This window comes from Pelophylax lessonae, assembly GCF_965119305.1.
Source record: "Pelophylax lessonae genome assembly, chromosome: 6".
Classification (NCBI taxonomy): domain Eukaryota; kingdom Metazoa; phylum Chordata; class Amphibia; order Anura; family Ranidae; genus Pelophylax; species Pelophylax lessonae.
Genome location: NC_138773.1, coordinates 209590367 through 209612351, shown reverse-complemented (window position 1 = coordinate 209612351; position 21985 = coordinate 209590367). Strand labels below are relative to the sequence as shown.

Sequence of the window (21985 nt, the reverse complement as noted above, 5' to 3'; positions counted from 1 at the left end):
GTTGACCTAAATGACTAATGATGATAAATAGAATCCACCTGTGTGTAATCAAGTCTCCGTATAAATGCACCTGCACTGTGATAGTCTCAGAGGTCCATTTAAAACGCAGAGAGCATCATGAAGAACAAGGAACACACCAGGCAGGTCCGAGATACTGTTGTGGAGAAGTTTAAATCCGGATTTGGATACAAAAAGATTTCCCAAGCTTTAAAACATCCCAAGGAGCACTGTGCAAGCGATAATATTGAAATGGAAGGAGTATCAGACCACTGCAAATCTACGAAGACCTGGCCGTCCCTCTAAACTTTCAGCTCATACAAGGAAAAGACTGATCAGAGATGCAGCCAAGAGGCCCATGATCACTCTGGATGAACTGCAGAGATCTACAGCTGAGGTGGGAGACTCTGTCCATAGGACAACAATCAGTCGTATACTGCACAAATCTGGCCTTTATGGAAGAGAGGCAAGAAGAGAGCCATTTCTTAAAGATATCCATAAAAAGTGTAGTTTAATGTTTGCCACAAGCCACCTGGGAGACACACCAAACATGTGGAAGAAGGTGCTCTGGTCAGATGAAACCAAAATTGAACTTTTTGGCAACAATGCAAAACGTTTTGGCGTAAAAGCAACACAGCTCATCACCCTGAACACACCATCCCCACTGTCAAACATGGTGGTGGCAGCATCATGGTTTGGGCCTGCTTTTCTTCAGCAGGGACAGGGAAGATGGTTAAAATTGATGGGAAGATGGATGGAGCCAAATACAGGACCATTCTGGAAGAAAACCTGATGGAGTCTGCAAAAGACCTGAGACTGGGCGGAGATTTGTCTTCCAACAAGACAATGATCCAAAACATAAAGCAAAATCTACAATGTAATGGTTCACAAATAAACATATCCAGGTGTTAGAATGGCCAAGTCATAGTCCAGACCTGAATCCAATCGAGAATCTGTGGAAAGAACGGAAAACTGCTGTTCACAAAAGCTCTCCATCCAACCTCACTGAGCTCAAGCTGTTTTGCAAGGAGGAATGGGCAAAATTTCCGTCTCTCGATGTGCAAAACTGATAGAGACATACCCCAAGCGACTTACAGCTGTAATCGCAGAAAAAGGTGGCGCTACAAAGTATTAACTTAAGGGGGCTGAATAATTTTGCATGCCCAATTTTTCAGTTTTTTATTTGTTAAAGTTTGAAATATCCAATAAATTTCGTTCCACTTCATGATTGTGTCCCACTTGTTGTTGATTCTTCACAAAAAATTTGTTTTATATCTTTATGTTTGAAGCCTGAAATGTGGCAAAAGGTCGAAAAGTTCAAGGGGGCCGAATACTTTCGCAAGGCACTGTAGCTCTCTGCTCACCAAAGACCAAGAACTGAGTGATCAGTGGTCTTGGATTGCTCAGTTCTTGGTCTTCAAGGCAATGGGGGACAGATGCAGCATCGGACCAATGCTGCACTAACCTAGGCGAGTATGACTAGTTTGTTTTTAAATCCCACACTTATCACATTAACATATTTAAGCCTATATGAGGTTTTAATGATACAGTACACGTTAAATGGTACACAATTCTTGGCACTTCTGAAGAAGTGTCATGCCAGCTTGTAAAAACGAAGGGAGATGGTGCTGGTTTGGCTGATTCTTCTACACAAAGCAGAAGAGAAGAGGGTTAATTGTAGCTCTGCTCACTCTCTGTTCAGCACTCATGCTATACAAACAGGGAGTATGCAAATAAATGTATGAAAATAATAATGGTAATCAGGGAAATAGTGGCTCGGATACAGCCATCAGCAGCTGTAATCTCCAGGGGTTGAGAGAAAGCAAAGGATCTGGAAGGAAGAGGGTGGTGGTGAGGCTGGGGGAGGAACGATGGAAGCAGACAGGGCTTTGACACAGCGATACACCTCCACATAATCTGCTGCGACTTTCTATTTCTGGATCCAATAAAAACAACCTTGTAGCAATTTGCTGGAACTTGCCCAGTCATTTCAGATCTTGGAGAGATCTATTGGGCCCTGGAGTCCTTGCCAGGGATACACTGAAAAGCCACCTGTGTTAACCCCAAGTGTGCCAGCTATTTCCGTTCAGAACAGATCAGTGCAAACCCGAGTCCTATTACAGAGAGTAGAAAATCAGAGATGTGTGATAGAGAAGCACGGCACACTAATAATGTTTATCCTCCAAAGCTCATTTTTCTCTTTATTACCAGAGGAGAAACCCTGACCCCACTCTACATTTACAACCAAAATACAGAGGCTGTAATAGAAGGATTCTGCTAAATGCCATGACCCCTATGACCTAGAATACCACTTAAATGACCACGCAGTGAGTTGGATTCACTTCTAGGCGTTCCGAGGTCATAGAAGAGAAAGAGCGATTCTTAAATTGCGCAGCGGCAAAACCACAGGATCCGCCATTTAGCAAAACCAACTCTTAAAACATGAGCAGTTTGCTCATTGATTTCCGGAAGGATTGACAAGGGTTCCCCCTCCTTTTACCAACTGACAATGCCACAAGCCACAAATGCAAAGTCCTTCAGCCGTGCTCATTCTTCAGGTAGGGAATAGATCCCAGTCAGTCATCAATACTGGCCAGCATGCTGAAAATTCGGTGAAGTTGAGGAAATCTACATTCAATCACTTTTTAGGCTCAATTCACATCTATGCATGTTGCTTTTTTGCGGTGCATTCCACTTTTTTTTTTTTAAATCGCAATTTTACTGTATTTTGCGTTATACTAGCTTTTATTTTTTTGGAAATTTGTTGAGTTAATTTAAAAAACGCAAATCACTGCAAAAACATGGTGAAAACGCACTAAATGCTATTCTGCAGCTTCTCCATTGAAGTCTATTAAACCAAAAACAGCACCATTTTGCGTTTAAAAAAGTCCCTGACCCTTTCCCAAAACGCAGAGGCACAAAAATGCATGGATGTGAATGCGTTCCATTGGTACCCATGTTAGAAAAAAAAAATGTCTTGAATTTCTGCAAGAAGCATGAAAAAAAAAAAAAACATTGGTGTGAACGGAGCCTTACAGATTATTTAGACTTCTGTTCTTAAATGTGCTTTATGGTGGCCATTCATGCTTCGATTAGTTATACAATCAAAATGAACAGATCAGCAAGCAATCAAATTGCCATAAACTTCCCTTACAACTGATTTTAATCGGATTTGTTTGAACTAAGTCATGCGGAAAGGGTAGAAAATTATCCATTATTCTGCATCGATCGCCAACATTGAGATGCTTTATTCATGAACGTGATTTTGATCAGTCAGAGTATAAGCTTGCATGGGGAAAACAGAGATACAATCAAAAATTATGATCGTAAGTCACAACTGTGTCCTGTGTTGATAAAAATCTGTGTGTGCCAAATTCATGGAATGGGTTGTGGACTATAGACCGATTATTCCTATCGGAAGAGGTCATTCAGAAACTAAACTGATCGTTTATGGTTTTATGTTTATGGTATGGTATTTGTGGTAGAGCTGCACGATTAATCGTTAAAAAGGAAAAAAAAGAAAAAATAAAGAGCCTCTTGTAAGGCTCCGTTCACATCTAGGCGTTTTGGGGCGTTTTTGGGGAGTTTTTCTGCTCTAGGATCAGCTCTCAAAACGCCCAACAAGACAAATCCTATTCATTTCAATGGCCCCTGTTCACATCTGAGCGTTTTGACGCTGTATACAAAACGCCCAACGCTCAAAAAAGTACAGGAGCTTCTTTTTGGGCAGATTACAGGCGTTTTCCATTGGTATCTATTCAATCAAAAAACGTCTGCACAAAAAACGCCTGTAAATCGCGGTAAAAATCGCGGTAAAAAATTGCGGTAAAAAACGCGCGAAAACGCTACGCTCAGGTGTGAATGTAGCCTTAAGGCTGCTAGATAATGATAAACACAATGTTGCACAATGTATCATTTTGTTCTTTTAGATCCAAGGAATGAACTTCCGTCTGTAAAGGAGGGCAGTTTAGCCTCTTAAAGAGGTTGTAAACTCACTTTAAATTACTTTTAACTATAGGTAAGCCTTAGGCCCCGTTCACACTATCCGTCCATCGGACGGATTCCATTTTTCTCAGCGGGGGATCGAGCCGCCGATCCCCCGCTGAGCAGCAGGAGGACAGCTGTGTCTCCATGCTGTGTGCGGAGACACAGCTGTCAGAGCCCCATGCATCTCTATGGGGGAAATCGGATGGGAACGGACCGTCGGTCCGTTCTCATCCGATCCGCTGGACGGATGGAAAATAGGGTTTCCATCCGTCCAGATTTGACGGATCGGATGTCAGCGGACATGTCTCCGCTGCCATCCGATGCCCCATAGGAATGCATGGGGGGACCGTTCAGATCCGCCAAAAAAACGGACAGGCGGATCTGAACGGTCCGCCTGTGTGAAAGGGGCCTCAGGCTTAACTATAGGTGCTATAAATATCTCCTAAACTTGCACTGTTTAGGAGATATTTGCAGTGCATGCAGCTGATGACGTCATCGGAGCATGCACTCTGAAGTGCGGTTTCTTCAGAGCCCAGTGCCGTGACTGGCGGCTCCCACGCACATGCGCGGGAGTGACGTCACGCAGCTCCGGCCAGTAATACTGCCGAAGTCCACAGACCCGGAAGAAGATGGGTGAACATGGATGCGGCCAGCAGCATGGACATCGTGGGCTTGGTTGGAGGGAAGTGTCACATAATGTGCTAATATGCGATGCATACTAGCACATTATGCATTTACTTTGCAGGGAAGAAAAAAATAAAAAAAAATGTGAGTTTACTTCCTCTTTAAAGATTAAGTCCTTTTCTGACACTTGTTGCTCACAAGTTAAAATCAGTATTTTTTGCTAGAAAAAAAAGAGATCCTAGAGAATAAAATGGCGATCGTTGCCAACTTTTATGTCACACTGTATTTGCGCAGAAGTCTTTCAGAAGCAGTTTTTTGGGGAAAAAATACACTTTCATGGATTTTACAAAACTAAACAATAAAGTTAGCCTAATTTATTTTGTATAATATAAAAGATGTTACACCGAGAATCGTGATCCTTATTCTAAGCAAAAAAAAATCGCAATTCTCATTTCATCCAGGTCCGTGCAGCTCTAATTTGTGGCCACCATTACCCAGTTTCACTTAAGATACTCAGATTGGATTTATCACTCGTGAAAACAAGCAGGGAATGTATGAAAAGTGTGATTACAAGGAACATTCTTGTGGCCCATACGGACCAATCATCTTACAACTGTAATTTCGGCATATCTGAAAATGACAACATTCTGATTGATTGCTATGGGAAACTAGACATTTTCACGATAGCTCTCATTTCATACATAACCCCCATACTGTTTTACATGAAGACTTCAGCTTCCTATACAGGCTCTTACCCTCGGCCCCGTACATAGTGTACTGGGCACCACAGTAGCTTAGTGATTACCTTTGCCTGGCAGCAATAGGGTTGTTGGTTTGAATCCCAACCAGGGCACTACTGGCATGGAGTTTGTATGTTCTTCGTGTCTGCGTGGGTTTCCTCCCACACTCCGAAGACATGCTGGTAGATTAATTAGCTACTGTCTAAATTGGTCCATAGTATGTATGAATGCGAGTTAGGATCTATAGATTGTAAGCTCTCCGATGGCAGGGACTAATGTGAATGTACAATATATATGTAAATAGTCAGCGCTATATTAGTACCTCAAATAAATATTCAAAAACAAGTTTATTTTCCTAAAGTAAAACTACAGGTATTTTCAAAAAGAATTCCAAACAGAAATGTTTTTTCTTATTGCAAAGGACATACTGCATCACCTCTGCAACAAAGGCTTCTCACATTCCTGTTCATATACTTCTGTATACATAGAGCTGTACACGGGCAGATCAGTGTACAATCCCGGCATCTGCGGAGGGGTCAGGATGAATGAACTCCCATGCAACACGTGCAGAGATTAAATCAGCCAGGCGGGGCAGTCAGGATGGCGGGAGATCCCAAAACTGGAAGAAGCCAGGTAGGAGATGTCACTGCCACAAATGTCGCAACACTGGACATGATTTCAGTGCCAATTCTTAAATGAAATGACCCCTAACAGACAATCAGAATGTGTCTTCCAATGCAGAAGTGCAATGCAATGCAAATGCATTGCAAAAGAATGCAATGTGACTTATGCAGAGTAAATTCTGATTTGTTGCTAAGAAAATCTGTGCTATAAAACATTTTTAGGCTATCATTGCTGACTTATTTCTAAAAATGTTAGTTGATTGGATGTCTACATTCAATACTGTCTGAATATAATAAAAAAATACTGTGTCTGAATCCCAAGCCAAGAACAGGTCGCAGCCAAGAGAGTTACACAGATAACGTTTGGTCCATGTGCGTTCCCTGGGTCAGCGACTGAAGGAATACAGAAAACACTGTATTTGCATGATAGCCAGGTAACCAGATGTTTAGGTAGGATAGGACAGCAATAGCAATCATGCTCCATATAGTCTTCCTATAGTAATGCAGCTCTTTGCAGAAGAATTCTGATCATTTAGAAATAAAATAGTGTTCCATAAACTGATGTGCATATCATCAATTTATGGAATATATATATATATATATATATATATATATATATATATATGCGCACATCATCAATTTATGGAATATATATATATATATATATATATATATATATATACACATATACACACACACATATACATATACACACACACACACATCAATTTATGGAATATATTATTTTTTTTTTTTTTTTTTACAGAAAAAAATAGCAAATATAAACTTTAGATGTGTTAATATGTATATTAAAAAATAATAATTATCCATAATAAATATTATAAAGTAATAAGGCCAAATGTACACTTGACATGTAAAACTAACGTATCCATCACTGAGCCTGATCGTTGTGTCCAGCTTGCTGGAGGAAGGCTTTCAACATGTATTTTCAATGCACCAACATCTGGTTTTCTCTCCTACTGAAGTACACTGCTAGTGCCACGTAAATACCTTCACTAATGTGTACTGCCCTCCTGGGAGCAGTGACACCCTTCCTAAATCTGCTATTGATTAATTTCAATGCTGCTGCATACCAGAAAGTGATGCTAAGCTGATCTTACTGGTTTATTCCAAGTAGACCTGTCCAGATCTGCCTATTGCGAGTCCAGAAGCCCAAACTGTTTACTTTCCAGGCACAGAGTGTATGTTCTGCTCATTTCAGACTTCACCCTTCATATATTTCACTTCCATATTAGTATATATCAAAAATGTAAATACTAATGTAAATATTACAAACAATTTTATAGACACATGAAAGATTGTTTTATGTTGATTTGAAAAGTAAAACAATTATCTATCATGAGGAAGATCTCGCCACATCCACGGAGAGAGGGCATAGAGGGGGAGGGCACCGCCTACTACTACTACTCCCATCATCCCAACACAAAGGCTCTTATCAGAGCCACAAAAAAAAAAAAAAAAATTATCTATCATGATGTTTAGCAAACTGATACTTCCATAGAAAATAGACACCATTTAATGTTCACATTAGTTCCATAAACATAAGAAAAAAAATCATATCATATGTTGGCTACGTTCTGTGAAAAGGGATCTGCAATGGATAGCTTTTCAGAGTGTGGCAAAGTAATCACTATCAGGCGTTTGAGAAAGTCCATGAGGACGCAACACATCAGGGAGGCAGGACTCACGACGTCCTCACACTAAGAGCCGGTTCACACTACCACGACCAGAAAGTCGCCCCGTGACTTGAAGAGACTTGTTTAGAGACTTGGAAGAGACTTGTTTAGAGACTTGTTTAGAGACTTGGAAGAGACTCGGAAGAGACTTGGAAGAGACTTGTGCACTACTTTGAAGAGACAGGCGACTTTGTCTGTGGGGAATGCCTGGCTAATCTCTTTCTTCTTCCTGGAAAGTCTGATAACAAGTCGTGTCAATTAAGATAAGGAGGCGACTCCCATTGAAGTATATGGGACAAGTCGGATCACAGGTCGCCTCAAAGTAGTACAGGACCCTTTTCTGAAGTCGGAGCGACTTCAGTAGTGCCAATTAAGACAGCACTGATTAACATTGCTTTTGTTATGTCAAGCGACCTGGGGCGACACAAGTCGCCTCACAAGTCGTGCTAGTGTGAATGGGCTCTTAGAGAACCAGGACAGCGGGTCTGCAGCTATCCGGTAGTGTTGGGTTTAGCTCTGCATTTGTAAGAGCACTTTATTGTTCTATGCAGCCGATTCAAAAAAAAAAAAAAAAAAATACAACAGTGAACACTATGAAGCTTTCTTTCTTTTTTATGAATCTGCATGTCTTCAGATAGTGTTGGTATTTATTGGATGGAAAGAGGATCTCAAAGGGCAATTAAAGGATCGGTAAACTGAGGAGGATCTGATGGTTTCATTGAGCTTACATGCTAGTGGGGTCCCCCTGAAAAGGCGAGGATCCATCCAAGTTGGGCACAGTGGTGTGCGAAGTGATAAACAGTGGATTTCTTACACAGAATAAACTTTCAGATTTCTATTAAAATCTTCCACGGTTTTACGCATGGCATGAATTTGGAGCACTTTAAATTGGAGCACAGTGAACTTTTATAGACATTTCATTGGATTTGATTAATTTATTATTCGTTTCTTGCACAGTGGCACTTTCTTCATATTTATTTTAATTTGTATACCTAATTTAATGAATTAACTAAACTATTTTATGAGTTGCATGTGGACTTTATATTTATGTAGGTGATTTTTGGCACAGCAATTTTTTTTTAGGTGCAAATTTGTTAAATTGATTTGATAAACATTTTAAGGATGTTTTAAGGAGTGCTGCACCAATTGGTTTATTTATTACGGTGTTGTGATTTCACAGGTGTGTTAGATGCTCTTTAAATATACTATTTATTCCTATTACACTAGAAATAGGTTTCTTTGTATAATTGGGTTAACAGCGCAGGAGTATTTTCATATTTTATTAAAATATAAAAAATCATTGTAGAGCTTTTTTATTTTTTTTTATTTTATTAAAATAAAAAATAGTTGCTATACTTACCTGCTCTGTGCACTGCTACTGCACAGAGCAGCCCCATACCACCTCTTCTGGAGTCCCCCACTGGTGAGCTCTGCGCCTTTCCTGTGGGTACCCCCATGGCAAGCCGTGTGCTATGAGGGCACCCATGCGGGCGTGCTCCTAAACTAGGCTGAGTGCATCTATAGGACATACACAGTGCAGCTCAGCCACGCTCCCTGCTCACAGGATTTAACTGACAGCTGCTCCTGCTGTTGCTGGAGTCTCCAGTGAGAAGAGGAAGTGAAGGGAGAAGGGCTGCAGCTGGCTGACAGGCTCAAATAAATATTAGGGATGGGGGGGGGTTACTTTAAAGTGGTTGTAAACCTCTGGTATGAAATATGAACAAAGCATGTTACTCTATAGGGCAGTGATGGCGAACCTTGGCACCCCAGATGTTTTGGAACTACATTTCCCATGATGCTCAACTACACTGCAGAGTTCATGAGCATCACGGGAAATGTAGTTCCAAAACATCTGGGGTGCCAAGGTTTGCCATCACTGCTATAGGGTGTACTTGTCTCAATTAGGCTACATTCACACTAATGTGACTCCAAGTCAAGCGATTTAGAGTGCGACTTTGATGCGACTGGATCAAAGTTACTGTGACTTTAAGTTGCACTGATTTAAACGAGTGCCTTAAAAAATCAATGGGCTGTGACTTGTCATGCAACTTTATGTGTCCAAAGTCACATGACAAGTCGCACTAGTAGAAACTGAGCCTTAAGAGCACTAAGTGTCATTTCTGTTTGCTGCTTTGTTCCTCTGCTATCAGCATGAATCCCTTCGGACAAGTTTTCCTGACACCAAGAGAAAAAATGTGACAGGGGAGGGATCTCCAACTGAATGACAGTCTCAGCTCTGTTTCTGTGTGCAGGGAGCCTGTCCCTTCCCTCCAATCAGCTCTCAGACCTCTTCTCACTGAACTCTGCAGAGTGTAACTTCACCTCTGAATGCTCAGAAAAGCTTTGTAAATTCTGAACTCTGAATGGATGTAAAGAGAAGCCCGCAGATAAACAGGTACAACTTATGTAGTAGGATTGGTTTCATCTTTGTGTATCACCTAAGGTCCGTCACTTTACTGGGTACACGTAAGGGTTCACAAAACACTTTAAAGTGGTGAAGGTTTTTTACCTTTATGCATTCTATCATGCATGAAGGTAATAAAGCTTCAATGCGCAGTTCCCCTCTCAGCCCCCCTAGTACTTACCTAAGCCAGAAGCCAGCGAAGTGCACGAGAATCGAGGCCCTCCCTGGTCTCTCCCTCCTGACTGGCTGAGATGCAGCAGTGGGAGCCAATCAATCACACATTGTGAGGCAGAGGCGGGACTAAGCCGCGCTCTCTGTGTCTTATGGATGCAGAAAACCAGCTCGGGAGTGGGCACACACAAGTGGTTTTCTATGGGGGCACTCAGTAAAGTGAAAGGGGCACAGAGCGCCAGTGAGGAACCCGAGAAGAGGAAGATCGGGGCTGCTCTGTTCAGAGCCCATTCAGACTAGTGCGACTTGTCAGGCGACTTGTCAGCCTGACAAGTCGCGCTCGGTCGCCGTCCATGGAGTAGTACAGGACCCGTTCTAATAGGAGCGACACAGGTCGCTCCGACTTAGAAAAAGGGTCCTGTACTACTTTGGGGCGACCTCGGAGTGACTTGCATAGACTTCCATTATGTGAAGTCTCTGCAAGTCGCGCCGAAGTCGCGGTGCACGCGAATTCACAGGTCGCCCCCCAAAGTCGTGTCGCGCTAGTCTGAATGGGCAATCAAAATCATTGCACAGAGCAGGTAAGTATAACATGTTTGTTATTTTTTAATAACATTTTTTCCTTTACAATCACTTTAATAAAGGGAATGCATTAGAGTAAAATAGACTTTAGAATCACTTTAAATTAGATGTAAAAAATAAACCCATCTTTCCTCTTCAGTGTAACAGCAGAAGAACCGTATGTGCGGGTGATTGTCATTTCAGGAACACTCTGATAGATCCATTGATGGCGTTATGGGAAATCGCTAGTAACATGAGCTGTTCCGTCGGGTTGGGTTACTCTATTAATTTCTCCATGCTGTCTGCTCTTAATAAAAAGCACCACTTAACCTACAGCACAACTGTCAGTCCCCTGACATTCCAGGGTGGATCGGGGCTTTGTCTGCTGTACATGAAAAGGGGTCCTAGTAATTTGTTACATTAAATATCGCACATCTGTCTGGATGTCACTTCTAAATAGTGCCATTAAGCACAGTCCTGTGAACAGAAACATGCGGATTTTTCTCAGACATCCTTCTGTAATGATTGCGGTAATGTGACAGTCACAGTTCAATCACCATACCATACTGACAAAACACTTGGTGGCATATAGAGATGTTCAGAACTCTGACAACCAGTAGACGGAGCATCGCACAGCAACAACCCACAGGCAGGGGCTGCCAGCTAATATCCCGGATGGATGGATAGAAAATATCACAATCTGTGAGCCACACTGATCATAGATCAACAAAATGCTTTCATAAACATGAATCATCTTTTCATTCACATATAGATATCAGCCAACATCTGATTGGCCAGCGCTAACATATAATGCAATGAATGTTTAGACAGACAAGTAATGAGCAGATAGAAGTTGCTGGATGCCTCATAAAACCTACATGTGGCTCACAGGCTACTCTTTGAACACCAGCATTCTGCCATAGATAACAATGTTTAATAAAATCATTCAAATACTTATAAAATATTTGTAATGGAGTGGTCTAATCACCTGGTATTGACGTGTAGCTGACATTCAGTGTTTTATGTTGTTCAGTGATGTAAATCCTAAGGCTACGTTCACATGTGGGAGTAGCGGATCGCGGGCAGAATCACTGTGATTCTGCCCACGATCTCCAAATCATTGCAAATCGCGGGACGCTTGTGCGATGCCCGCGATTTGCAATGGCACCCCAAACGCTGTGCAATGTTGCCACGATTTCCGCCTGCCGAATCGCGGTAACATCGCGCAAACAGAATCGTGGGACGCATGACATACAAAAGAAGCTCTTGTACCTTTTTTGGGCGTCATGCCCCCCGTGATTCTGTTTGTGCGATGTTACCGCGATACGGCAGGCGGAAATCGCTGAAACATCGCACAGCGTTTGGGATGCCATTGCAAATCACGGGCATCGCACAGGCGTCCCCCGATTTGCAATGATTTCCGGATTGCGGGCAGAATCACAGTGATTCTGCCCGCGATCCGCTACACCCACAAGTTAACGTAGCCTAACTGGATGACATTATGTTTACTGTACAATGATCATCACAGATGACTTTTCTTTATAATAAATATTAGTGGTGTACCGAAATGAAAATTCTGCTGCTGAAACCTAAAATTCCGGATGCAATTGGCCGAAACTAAAATTGACAGTTTTTAAAAATAAACATTTTTTTTTATAAAGAACTGCATTGTATTCTACTTTTTAATTAATATCATGAGTTTAAAGGGTAACTCCACTTTTGTTGAGAAAAAAAAAAAAAAAAAAACTTCCCCCTCTGGATGATCTCTGTACATTACAAGGATTATAACAAACTTTGTTGCAGATTCCGATCTTTTGTTATTCTGAAGAAATCATTGTTTGTTCCTCTGTACTGAGTGAGTCTAATGAGAGTGGTTTCATAATTATCTATCTGCTGTGGCAGCTGCAGGGCTCTAATGAGGAAAGCTGCTGGGCCTGCATCCCTTTAGACGTGCTCCTATTGGGAGTATCTCACCAAAAATGACATTTTTGTTGCAGGGGATGCCAGAAATCTGACTTGTATCTTAGTGTAGACTTCTGGGAAAATTGGTGAGCCAATCACACAAGCAGGAAATTATATTTCTGGGGTGTGGTCAGTACACATTCTGTGTACAGAACACCTCCAGGTTGCCATATTGCATTACATTTTCAGAACATTACAGCGACTGCAGATTTAAAAGGAAAGGTCATTTTAATAACATTCAATTACAATATGATTTGTGTGGCAATTGTATACGCCATATTGTTTTTTCTTTGCTATTTTTTTCCCCCCACGAAAGTGGAGTTACCCTTTAAATGAATATGAATTTATTGTCAGCCATTATCGGCACTTTTTGAGCGCTGTTAAATATCCTGCTTGCTGCATTTTTTGGTCATTTAAAAAAATTGCCCCAAAATGCACCTTATTGAAATGCATTGAAAACGCAGCAAGAACGCATCGAAAATGTTGCATTTTTTGAGTCATGTGACATGAAAAAATAAACACACACCATAAGCACAGTGAAATCGCAGGTGTTTTCAGCCGCCATTATCAGCACCTTTTTAACTTTCGGCACAACACTGAAAATCCTATTTTCGGTGTCTAAAATTTCGGTGCATCACTATTAAATACTTTTGTATCCTTTTTTCCTCTCAGCGCTGTTGATCTCCTGCAGCCATGTCTAGTCTACATACACGCACCCCAGCGATGGCTATGCCATTTCTCACAGCAGGTGACCCCATGGTGACAACAGTGGACCATGCCTGTGTGATTTGTGTTCAAATGGCCATTTTGTGTTTCTCAACCCACACTTCAGCACTGAGATGGGAACCCGATCTTCGGGCCTCACTCACACCGACGTATATCCGTGTGAGGGGCGTGGCTTGCCAGCACAGGACGCTCAGATATTCTGTGCATCCATGTGAGGCAGTCCCATTCATGTCAATTGGGGCAAAGAAACAGCCACTGCTTTCAATTTAACATCCATGTGGGTGTAGGTGTGTGTAACCGACCACAGACTATAAGAATTTAGGGTCATGCACCCCCACAGATGTCAAATGAGGAGTAATGTCTGTGCAGCCACTGCATCCCAACTGAGATGACTGGAACACTGACAAGATAACACAACCCTAACACAGGGGTATGCTTAGGTAGGTACGTCCGTGTGAATGAGGCCTTATTATATATAGGGAAGTGGGACTTGTGTGGTTTTATGTATCAGACAATGTGCAATAAAACTCATCAGTGTAAGTGGGCCCTAAATAAAAATAACTTTTCATTTACATTCTCATGTTAAAGAGTCTATCAGAGTTTATTGATTGGAGTTGCATAAAATTTAAGGTGTGAGATGATTGGCGGTCAGTGTATGAATATAAATAAAGTAAAGTTGTATTTGATGTGTATATGTAATATCACCTCATCCCATCATACAGCACACATGATGCCAGTCACCAGTCAGCGGCCAGCTGTGATAAACATGGGGGACCATTGCTGGCCCATACATCGGTGTCAGTACAGTGGTGTCATACACTAATGTTCATACAGTGGTGTTGGTCTATATATTGGTGCTGTCATAAAATGATGTCTATATAGGGGTGTCATACATTGGTGTCAGTATAGCGATGTTGGTCCAAGTATTGGTGTCAGAATAGTGGTACCATACATTGATGCCAGGCTTGTGGTGTCATACACTGATGTCTATACAGTAGTATTGGTGCATACATTGAGGTCAGTCCATATACTGGTGTCAGCAAAGGGGTGTTGGTCTATGTATTGGTGTCAGTATAGTGGTGTCATACATGGTGTGTTGGTCCATACATACTGCAGGTGCCAGTATAGTTGTGTCGGTCCTTGCTTTAGAGTCAGTCTACTGTTATACATTGGTCTATATAGTTGTGTAGGTATGTATTGGGGTCAGTCTGTTGGTGTCATCCCTGTGTTCGGTATAGTGTTGTATTGGTGTTTGTGTCGGTGTTGGTCCATTCGTCGGTGTCAGTCTATTTGTATTGATCTAAATATTGTGTCAGTCTAGTGGTGTCATACATTGGTGTCAGTCTAGTTGTGTAGGTCTATGTATTGGTGTCATCCCTGTGTTGGGTATAGTGGTGTTCATCTTTGTATTGGTGGCAGAGTAGTGGAGATATAGATTGAGGTCAGTCCAGTGCTGTCATACATTGATGTCTATATAGTCGTGTTGGGTCTTGTATTAGTGCCAGTCTAGTGGTGTCATACATGGGTGTACATTGTTGTGTAGGTCTATGTATTGGTATCATGCCTGTATTTCGTGTAGTGATGTTGGTCCCTGTATCAGTGTCAGTGCAGTGGTGTTATACACTGATGTCTGGATAGGGGTGTGGGTCTACATACAGTATAGGTATCAGTGTTGGTCCATTCGTTGGTGTCATACATTGATGTCTATATAGTGGTGTTGATCCTTGTATTAGTGTCAGTCTAGTGGCTTCATACATTGGTGTATAAAGTTGTGTAGATGTATGTATTGGTGTGATCCCCGTGTTGACTGTGGTGGTGTCATACGTTGGTGTCAGTCTCATGGGCTCATGCATTGGTGTCAGTCTCATGGGGTCATACACTGGTGCCAGTCTCATGGGGTCATACACTGGTGCCAGTCTCATGGGGTCATGTACTGGTGTAAGTCTCGTGGGGTCATACACTGGTGCCAGTCTCACGGGGTCATATGTTGGTGCCAGTCTCGAGGGGGTCAAACTTTGGTGTCATTATGGTGCCAGTCCCATGGGGTCATACACTGATGCCAGTCCCATGGGGTCATACACTGGTGTCATCATGGTGCCAGTCTCGTGGGGTCATACACTGGTGCCAGTTTCATGGGGTCATATGTTGGTGTCATCACGGTACCAGTCCCATGGGGTCATATGTTGGTGTCATCACGGTGCCAGTCTCGTGGGGTCATACACTGGTGCCAGTCCCATGGGGTCTTACGTTGGTGTCATCACGGTGCCAGTCTCGTGGGGTCATACACTGGTGCCAGTCTCGTGGGGTCAAAAGTTGGTGTCATCATGGTGCCAGTCCCATGGGGTCATATGTTGGTGTCATACACTGGTGCCAGTCCCATGGGGTCTTACGTTGGTGTCATCATGGTGCCAGTCCCATGGGGTCATACACTGGTGCCAGTCCCATGGGGTCTTACGTTGGTGTCATTATGGTGCCAATCCCATGGGGTCATACACTGGTGCCAGTCTCGTGGTGTCAGTCTCATGGGGTCATACATGGTGTATATAGTCCGGTGTAGATGTCAGTATTGGTGTGATGTTATATATATGGGGTGTTGGCCGTGGTCTCAGTGTCCCCCATTGTTTGTCTATGAACAATGAGAGAAGTGGGGAGAAGTGATTGGATGGTGTATAGAGGGGGGATGGTGTGGATCCCCCATAGTGGGTGCCTGTCCCCCTCCCCCCATGGTCTCCCCCATACACACTCACCTTGATAATGCTGCTCCTCCGGGGTGCCGCCTTGGCAGCTTCCATAAGGCTGAGCTCGGTGACCCCGCTCCTCCGTTCCCTGCCCCGGCCATGTTCCGGGTACAGTTCACAACCTCCGTCCAGTCCCTCTGCCATGGCACTCAGAGCCCCGTAACTTCCATTCCCGGAGGGCTCTAGCAGAGAAGGGGGGCAGATAGCGGCAGGCGGCTCCAGGAAGAGCCGGGCAGTGGTAGGGGGTGTGAGGTGTTCAGTAGAAGGGGCTCCGGGGCGGCTGCATACCGCGGACAGACACACACACACTGACAGACACTCCGGTGTGTGCAACTGGGAACCCACCGAGCACCGCATGAGGGAGCCGGGCACAGCTGGGCGAGACCGGGGACAGTGACTCCCCCTGATTGGGTGACCTCCTCCAGAACTGTGCGACTATTGGCTCTTCGGATCCAGAGTTGTAGTGGGCTTTGAGAATGCTCAGCGCCGATTGGAGCGCGGGTGGCCATGGGCGGGCCAGTTGTGTGACAGTTCCATGTGCATGGGAGGGGGATGTTGTGGAGGGAGGCTCCTGTGTGGAGGGAGATGTGAATGACATTTTCTGTACACAAAGCGGGGAAGGAAGGCGACCCTTCTCACCTGGGATCTGCCGCACCCCCATCCTCCATAACACAAAGTACCTGTGTACAACTTTATATATATCACTATACACAGACACAGGGGAGAGAGAGAGGTCCTGAACATTCACCCGGAACATTCACCACAACAATCTGCAGTCATGGAGATCTGTTCTTCAGTGCCTGCTGTGCCATTCACCCACATTATACCCAGCGGATGTGGCTTGGCCCAGTGTTGGGGCCCATTCACATTATTATGACATGCATGCCTTGGTGCTGCAATGCATTATTACCCACTTCTGGGCCAGAGGGTTAATTTTCAGCGATTCGGCACTGCGTTACTTTAACTGACAATTGTGCAGTCATGTGACACTGTACCCAAATACAATGTATGTCCTTCCCCCCCCCCCCCCCAAAAAAAAATAGAGCTTTTTTTTTATAGTATCTGATCACCTCTGCGATATTTTTTTTTTGCACTGAAAACAAAAAAAGAGCGAAAATTCTGAAAAAAAACTATATTTTTTACTTTCTTCTGTAAAACATTCCCAATAAAAAAAATGTTAAAAAATAATTTTTTCATCATTTTAGGCCAATTTGTATTCTGCTTCATATTTTGGTTAAAAAAAATCCTAATAAGTGTATTTTGATTGGTTTGCGCAAAAGTTATCGTGTCTACAAAGTAGGGGAAAAATTTATGTCATTTTTATTTTTTTTTTTTTTACTAGTAATGGCGGAGATCAGCAATTTTTAGCGGGACTGCGACATTGCGGCGGACAGATCGGATGCCTAGCTGACACTTTTAAAGTAAACTTCATATTCCTATCGCACACCTTCCTGGTTTGTAGGCACCTGTATACTGGGTGCTGAAGCGATCACCAGCTGGCCATTGGATCAGTTACAAGTAGATATATAAAAATAGAATTAATAACTGCGCTAGTGGAAAATAAAGAAAAGCCGCAACTTCAAGTGTGACCACACCCCAGTGAAATAATATAAATTAAGTCGCGCTATACAAGTAGATATATATTCGCCAGCACGCCAAGGATCTTGCAAAAGCAGTCCAAAAAACTTTATTGCACAGATCACATCAAAAAAATTTAGTGCAACGTTTCAGAGCCACGTAGGACCCCTTTGTCAGGCTTCATCATCACATGCCTGACGATCCTGCACGGGGTCCTCAGGACCTGGACGGGGTCCTGCGTGGCTCTGAAACGTTGCACTATATTTTTTTGATGTGTTCTTCTTTGCAATAAAACTTTTTGTACTGCTTTAGCAAGATCCATGGTGTGCTGGTGAATATGGATCTACTTCTAGCTGACACTTTTTGAGGGACCAGTGACATTACTACTGTAAATCAGTGCTAAAAAAAATATGCCATGTTACTGAAATAATGACACTGGCAGGGAAGGGGTTAACACCACGGGCGATCAAAGGGTTAAATGTGTCCCTAGGGATGCTTTCTAGCTGTGTGGGGGATGGGCTTGCTGAATGAACACAGAGACCTGTGATCCTAAATAGGGGGAACACAGGAGCCCTGTGTTCATTACTGACAGAACAGCGGTCAACCATGTTTACATCAGCAAACCGTCGTTCTGTCTCCACAGGGAGCGATGCGGTAGCAATCGCGGCCACTGGACTCGCTGATTGGCTCCGCCTTTAGCCAATCGGCGCATGCGCTCCCCACTACCGTTCCTGCAAAACGATGTACAGTTTTGTGGGGTTAGACCACACATTGTTGACCTTCTTAGGTCTTTCTGTTCTGGTAAGAGGCCATCTTTATTTCTTGGAAGGAATTTCACTCTGGGTGATATCAATCACATATTCGTGGAAAAATTATACTTGTAGATACTTTTTCACTTCACTGGTTTTTCATATTGAGTATTGTGGACTTTTTTCACTATATTATTTATTGAATTCACACAATATTATTGTATTTATTTAGCGCAACTTTCTATCTTCCACTGTTTTTTGTTTTTTTTTATAGCGCAAAAAAATAGAAATCGCACAGGTGATCAAATACCACCAAAAGAAAGCTCTATTTGTGGGGAAAAAAAGATATACATTTTATTAGGGTACACCGTCGCGCGACCGCCCAATTGTCCGTTAAAGTAACGCAGTGCCGAATCGCAAAAATTGGCCAGGTCATTAAAGGGGAAAATCTTCCAGTCCAGAAGTGGTTAATGGTGATCAGCCAGTTATATTACTTCTTTTTTTGCCCCCATGCTTTTTCATCGATTTTACTCACCTTTTGCACTTATTGAAAACTTTTTAATATGCTATGAAAATAATTTTTTTATTGTTATAACCACTTTTGGATGTGCATTTTTGCACTTTTTCTCACATTTAGCGCCGATCTATACCCTCATTTTACATATTTCGAGTTATTATATTGCTTATGGCTGTTTAATATTTGTGGGATTTAGACGGCAAGGCACTGATTATTATATTTATATTGGACTTTCTCTTGGTTTAAGTATAGGAGTGATTTAGGAAGGTATGTGGATATTTCATTTTTAGAAGGCTTATAATTATTTTGACATTTAATTGTAACTGAGAGATTAGATTGTGCGATTGTTGGTATCGTAAAAAAAATGTCTAAAAACGAATAAAAAAATCTTTAGGGTGCATTCCCACCAGCTGGGGTGCGATACAATTTTAATAATGCGCCCCACTGGTGAATGTTGGTAGGGGCAGTGCAGTACATTGTTATTTTTCTTTTTTATTTTTAACGTTATTGAAATGTCACAAACTTACACCCACTGGTGAATGGTAGGGGAAGTGCATTGTTACTTTTCTTTTAATTTTTAACTTTATTGAAATGTAACGAAATTACACCCACTGGTGAATTAGGGGCAGTGCAGTGCATTGTTATTTTTTCTTTTTCATTTTTAACTTTATTGAAATATCACAAAATTACACCCATTGGTGTCGGTAGGGGCAGTGCAGTGTATTGTTATTTTTTCTTTTTCATTTTTAACTTTATTAAAATATCACAAAATTACACCCATTGGTGTCGGTAGGGGCAGTGCAGTGCATTGTTTTCTTTTTCTTTTTTTTTTTTTTTTTCCAAACAGTGAGTTTATTGAAAACTTAGTGCAGTACAAATAAAATAGCATGGTAAAAAAAATCTGAACAAGTACAACAATACAGATATTTCACATGGAATAAAGAGTGGCAAAAGCAGCAGCCAAAAAAGCAGGTATACAAGGTACAACCGGTTAAAGCTAGGCAGTACAGTATGGTAGTGGTGCATGAAAATAAACAAAGACAAAAACGATGAAATGGGGGCATTATCCAGAACAAGTTTATACATTCCGGGCAACTCACCCACTTGTCCCAAATTTTATCAAACTTGGCGGGGCACCCTCTGTGTTTATAGAGCAATTTATGAAAGGGAATATTGGTATTCACCTTGCGTATCCACATAGCCAAGGTTGGGGGATCACTGCGCATCCAAGCCCTAGCTATCAGTTTTCTGGCCACAAACAGCGTCTCCTGCAAGAATATGGACATAAACTTATTCATATTCCCATCCGGGTAAATACCAAGGAGACACTGCTTGGGGTCCAGTTACACCGGAGACCCCATCTTGTCATGTAGAAAGGCTACCACCTGTTGCCAGTAGCCCCGGAGCTGTGGACAACTCCAGAGCAAGTGGAAAAAGGTGCCTCCAGCCGCCTGGCACATTGGACAGCCAGGATCCCAATCAGGTTGGTACCTGGACATCCTAAGAGGTGTGAGGTAGGCCTGGTGTATAATAAACGTCTGAGTAAGTCTGTCAGATTCTTTTTCATGTTTTACATTCAATAGTTTGTTATTGATTTTTAAATGCATAATGAACAAACAATAACAATAACATGATGTCCGAAATATACAAAAAATGTCAAAACAATGGCAAACAGTATGACAAAATTTAGTCATATGATGTGTCAGGATACAATAATAACAATAAAAAAACACGCATGGAGGGGAGGAAGGGCCCCCCCAGACTGGCCCCAGTGCCAGCCGCCCCCGGGTCCCTCAAGAATGGCCCAAGAGTGACCGCCTGCCACAGCCGGCCCGCGGGGAGGCCCCTACCCGGGACACCTCCTGCCTGCCAGACAGGCGAATGGTCCCCCAATCCGGTTACCAAAACCGTCTTAACCATAGAGATGGAGTACCTGAACATCTACATAATTAGAAGAAAGGGGTAGAGGGGGAAGGGGGTTTTTGTTCTTTTTCATTTTTTTACTTTATTGAAATATCACAAAATTATACCCACTGGTGAATGTTGGTAGGGGCAGTGCAGTGCATTGTTACTTTTCTTTTTCATTTCTAATTTTATTGAAATGTCACAAAATTACATCCACTGGTGAATGGTAGGGGAATTGTATTGTTACTTTTCTTTTTCATTTTTAACTTTATTGAAATTTCACAAAATTACACCCACTGGTGAATGTTGGTAGGGGCAGTGCACTGCGTTGTTACTTTTCTTTTTCAATTTTAACTTTTTTAAAATGTCACAAAATTACATTTCATTCAACTCTATGCACAGGTGCATGCAAGGTGACATGCAGTGTGTTGAGTTGTGCTGCATTGATATGCACACAAAAAAAGACAAAACAAAGAGCATACAGGAATGTGAACTTTTTGTTTTGTCAATTTTGTTTCACAGTGTCTGTTTCCCACTAGTACTCAGAGAGAGCTGCATTACTCCAAGTTTCTGATTGAATTTACTTCTGTGGCGGCACTTTATTAGCCCTGGTTCACACGGATGCGATTTTGGATGCGGTTCAGAACCCACTGAATCACATTTTAAGGGAGATAACATGGCTTCCCATTGAGATCATCCACACCTATGCGTTTCAAATGTAATATGATTTTCAAAAGGGTCCTGTGCGTGTTTGGTTTGATACGGTGCTTTTATGAGCCTCATAGACTTGAATGGAAACAGCAGTGAAAAGCATAAGGGTCCTTTCACATGAAACGGAGTCCGTTCTGTTCAGTGGGGGGATCGATCCGCCAATCCCTGATGAGCAGGCGGATGACAGCTCCGTCTCCGCTCTGTGTGCGATGACGGAGCTGTCAGATCCCCACTGTCCTCTATGGGGAGATCGTATGAGAACGACTGCCTGTCCATTCTCATCCGATCCCATCCG

At 42.5% G+C, this 21985-nt stretch overlaps 1 protein-coding gene across 1 annotated transcript in view; it reads right to left on the bottom strand.

Annotated features, from left to right (window-relative positions):
* The window catches only part of PLCL1 (phospholipase C like 1 (inactive)), a 472369-nt gene extending 455730 nt beyond the window's left edge, over positions 1-16639 (bottom strand). Inside the window, 1 exon segment of the mRNA XM_082261768.1 lies at positions 16240-16639. Coding sequence (XP_082117894.1) covers positions 16240-16587 — 348 coding nt within the window. The 5' untranslated portion in view covers positions 16588-16639.
* Between the last annotated feature and the right edge of the window lie 5346 nt (positions 16640-21985).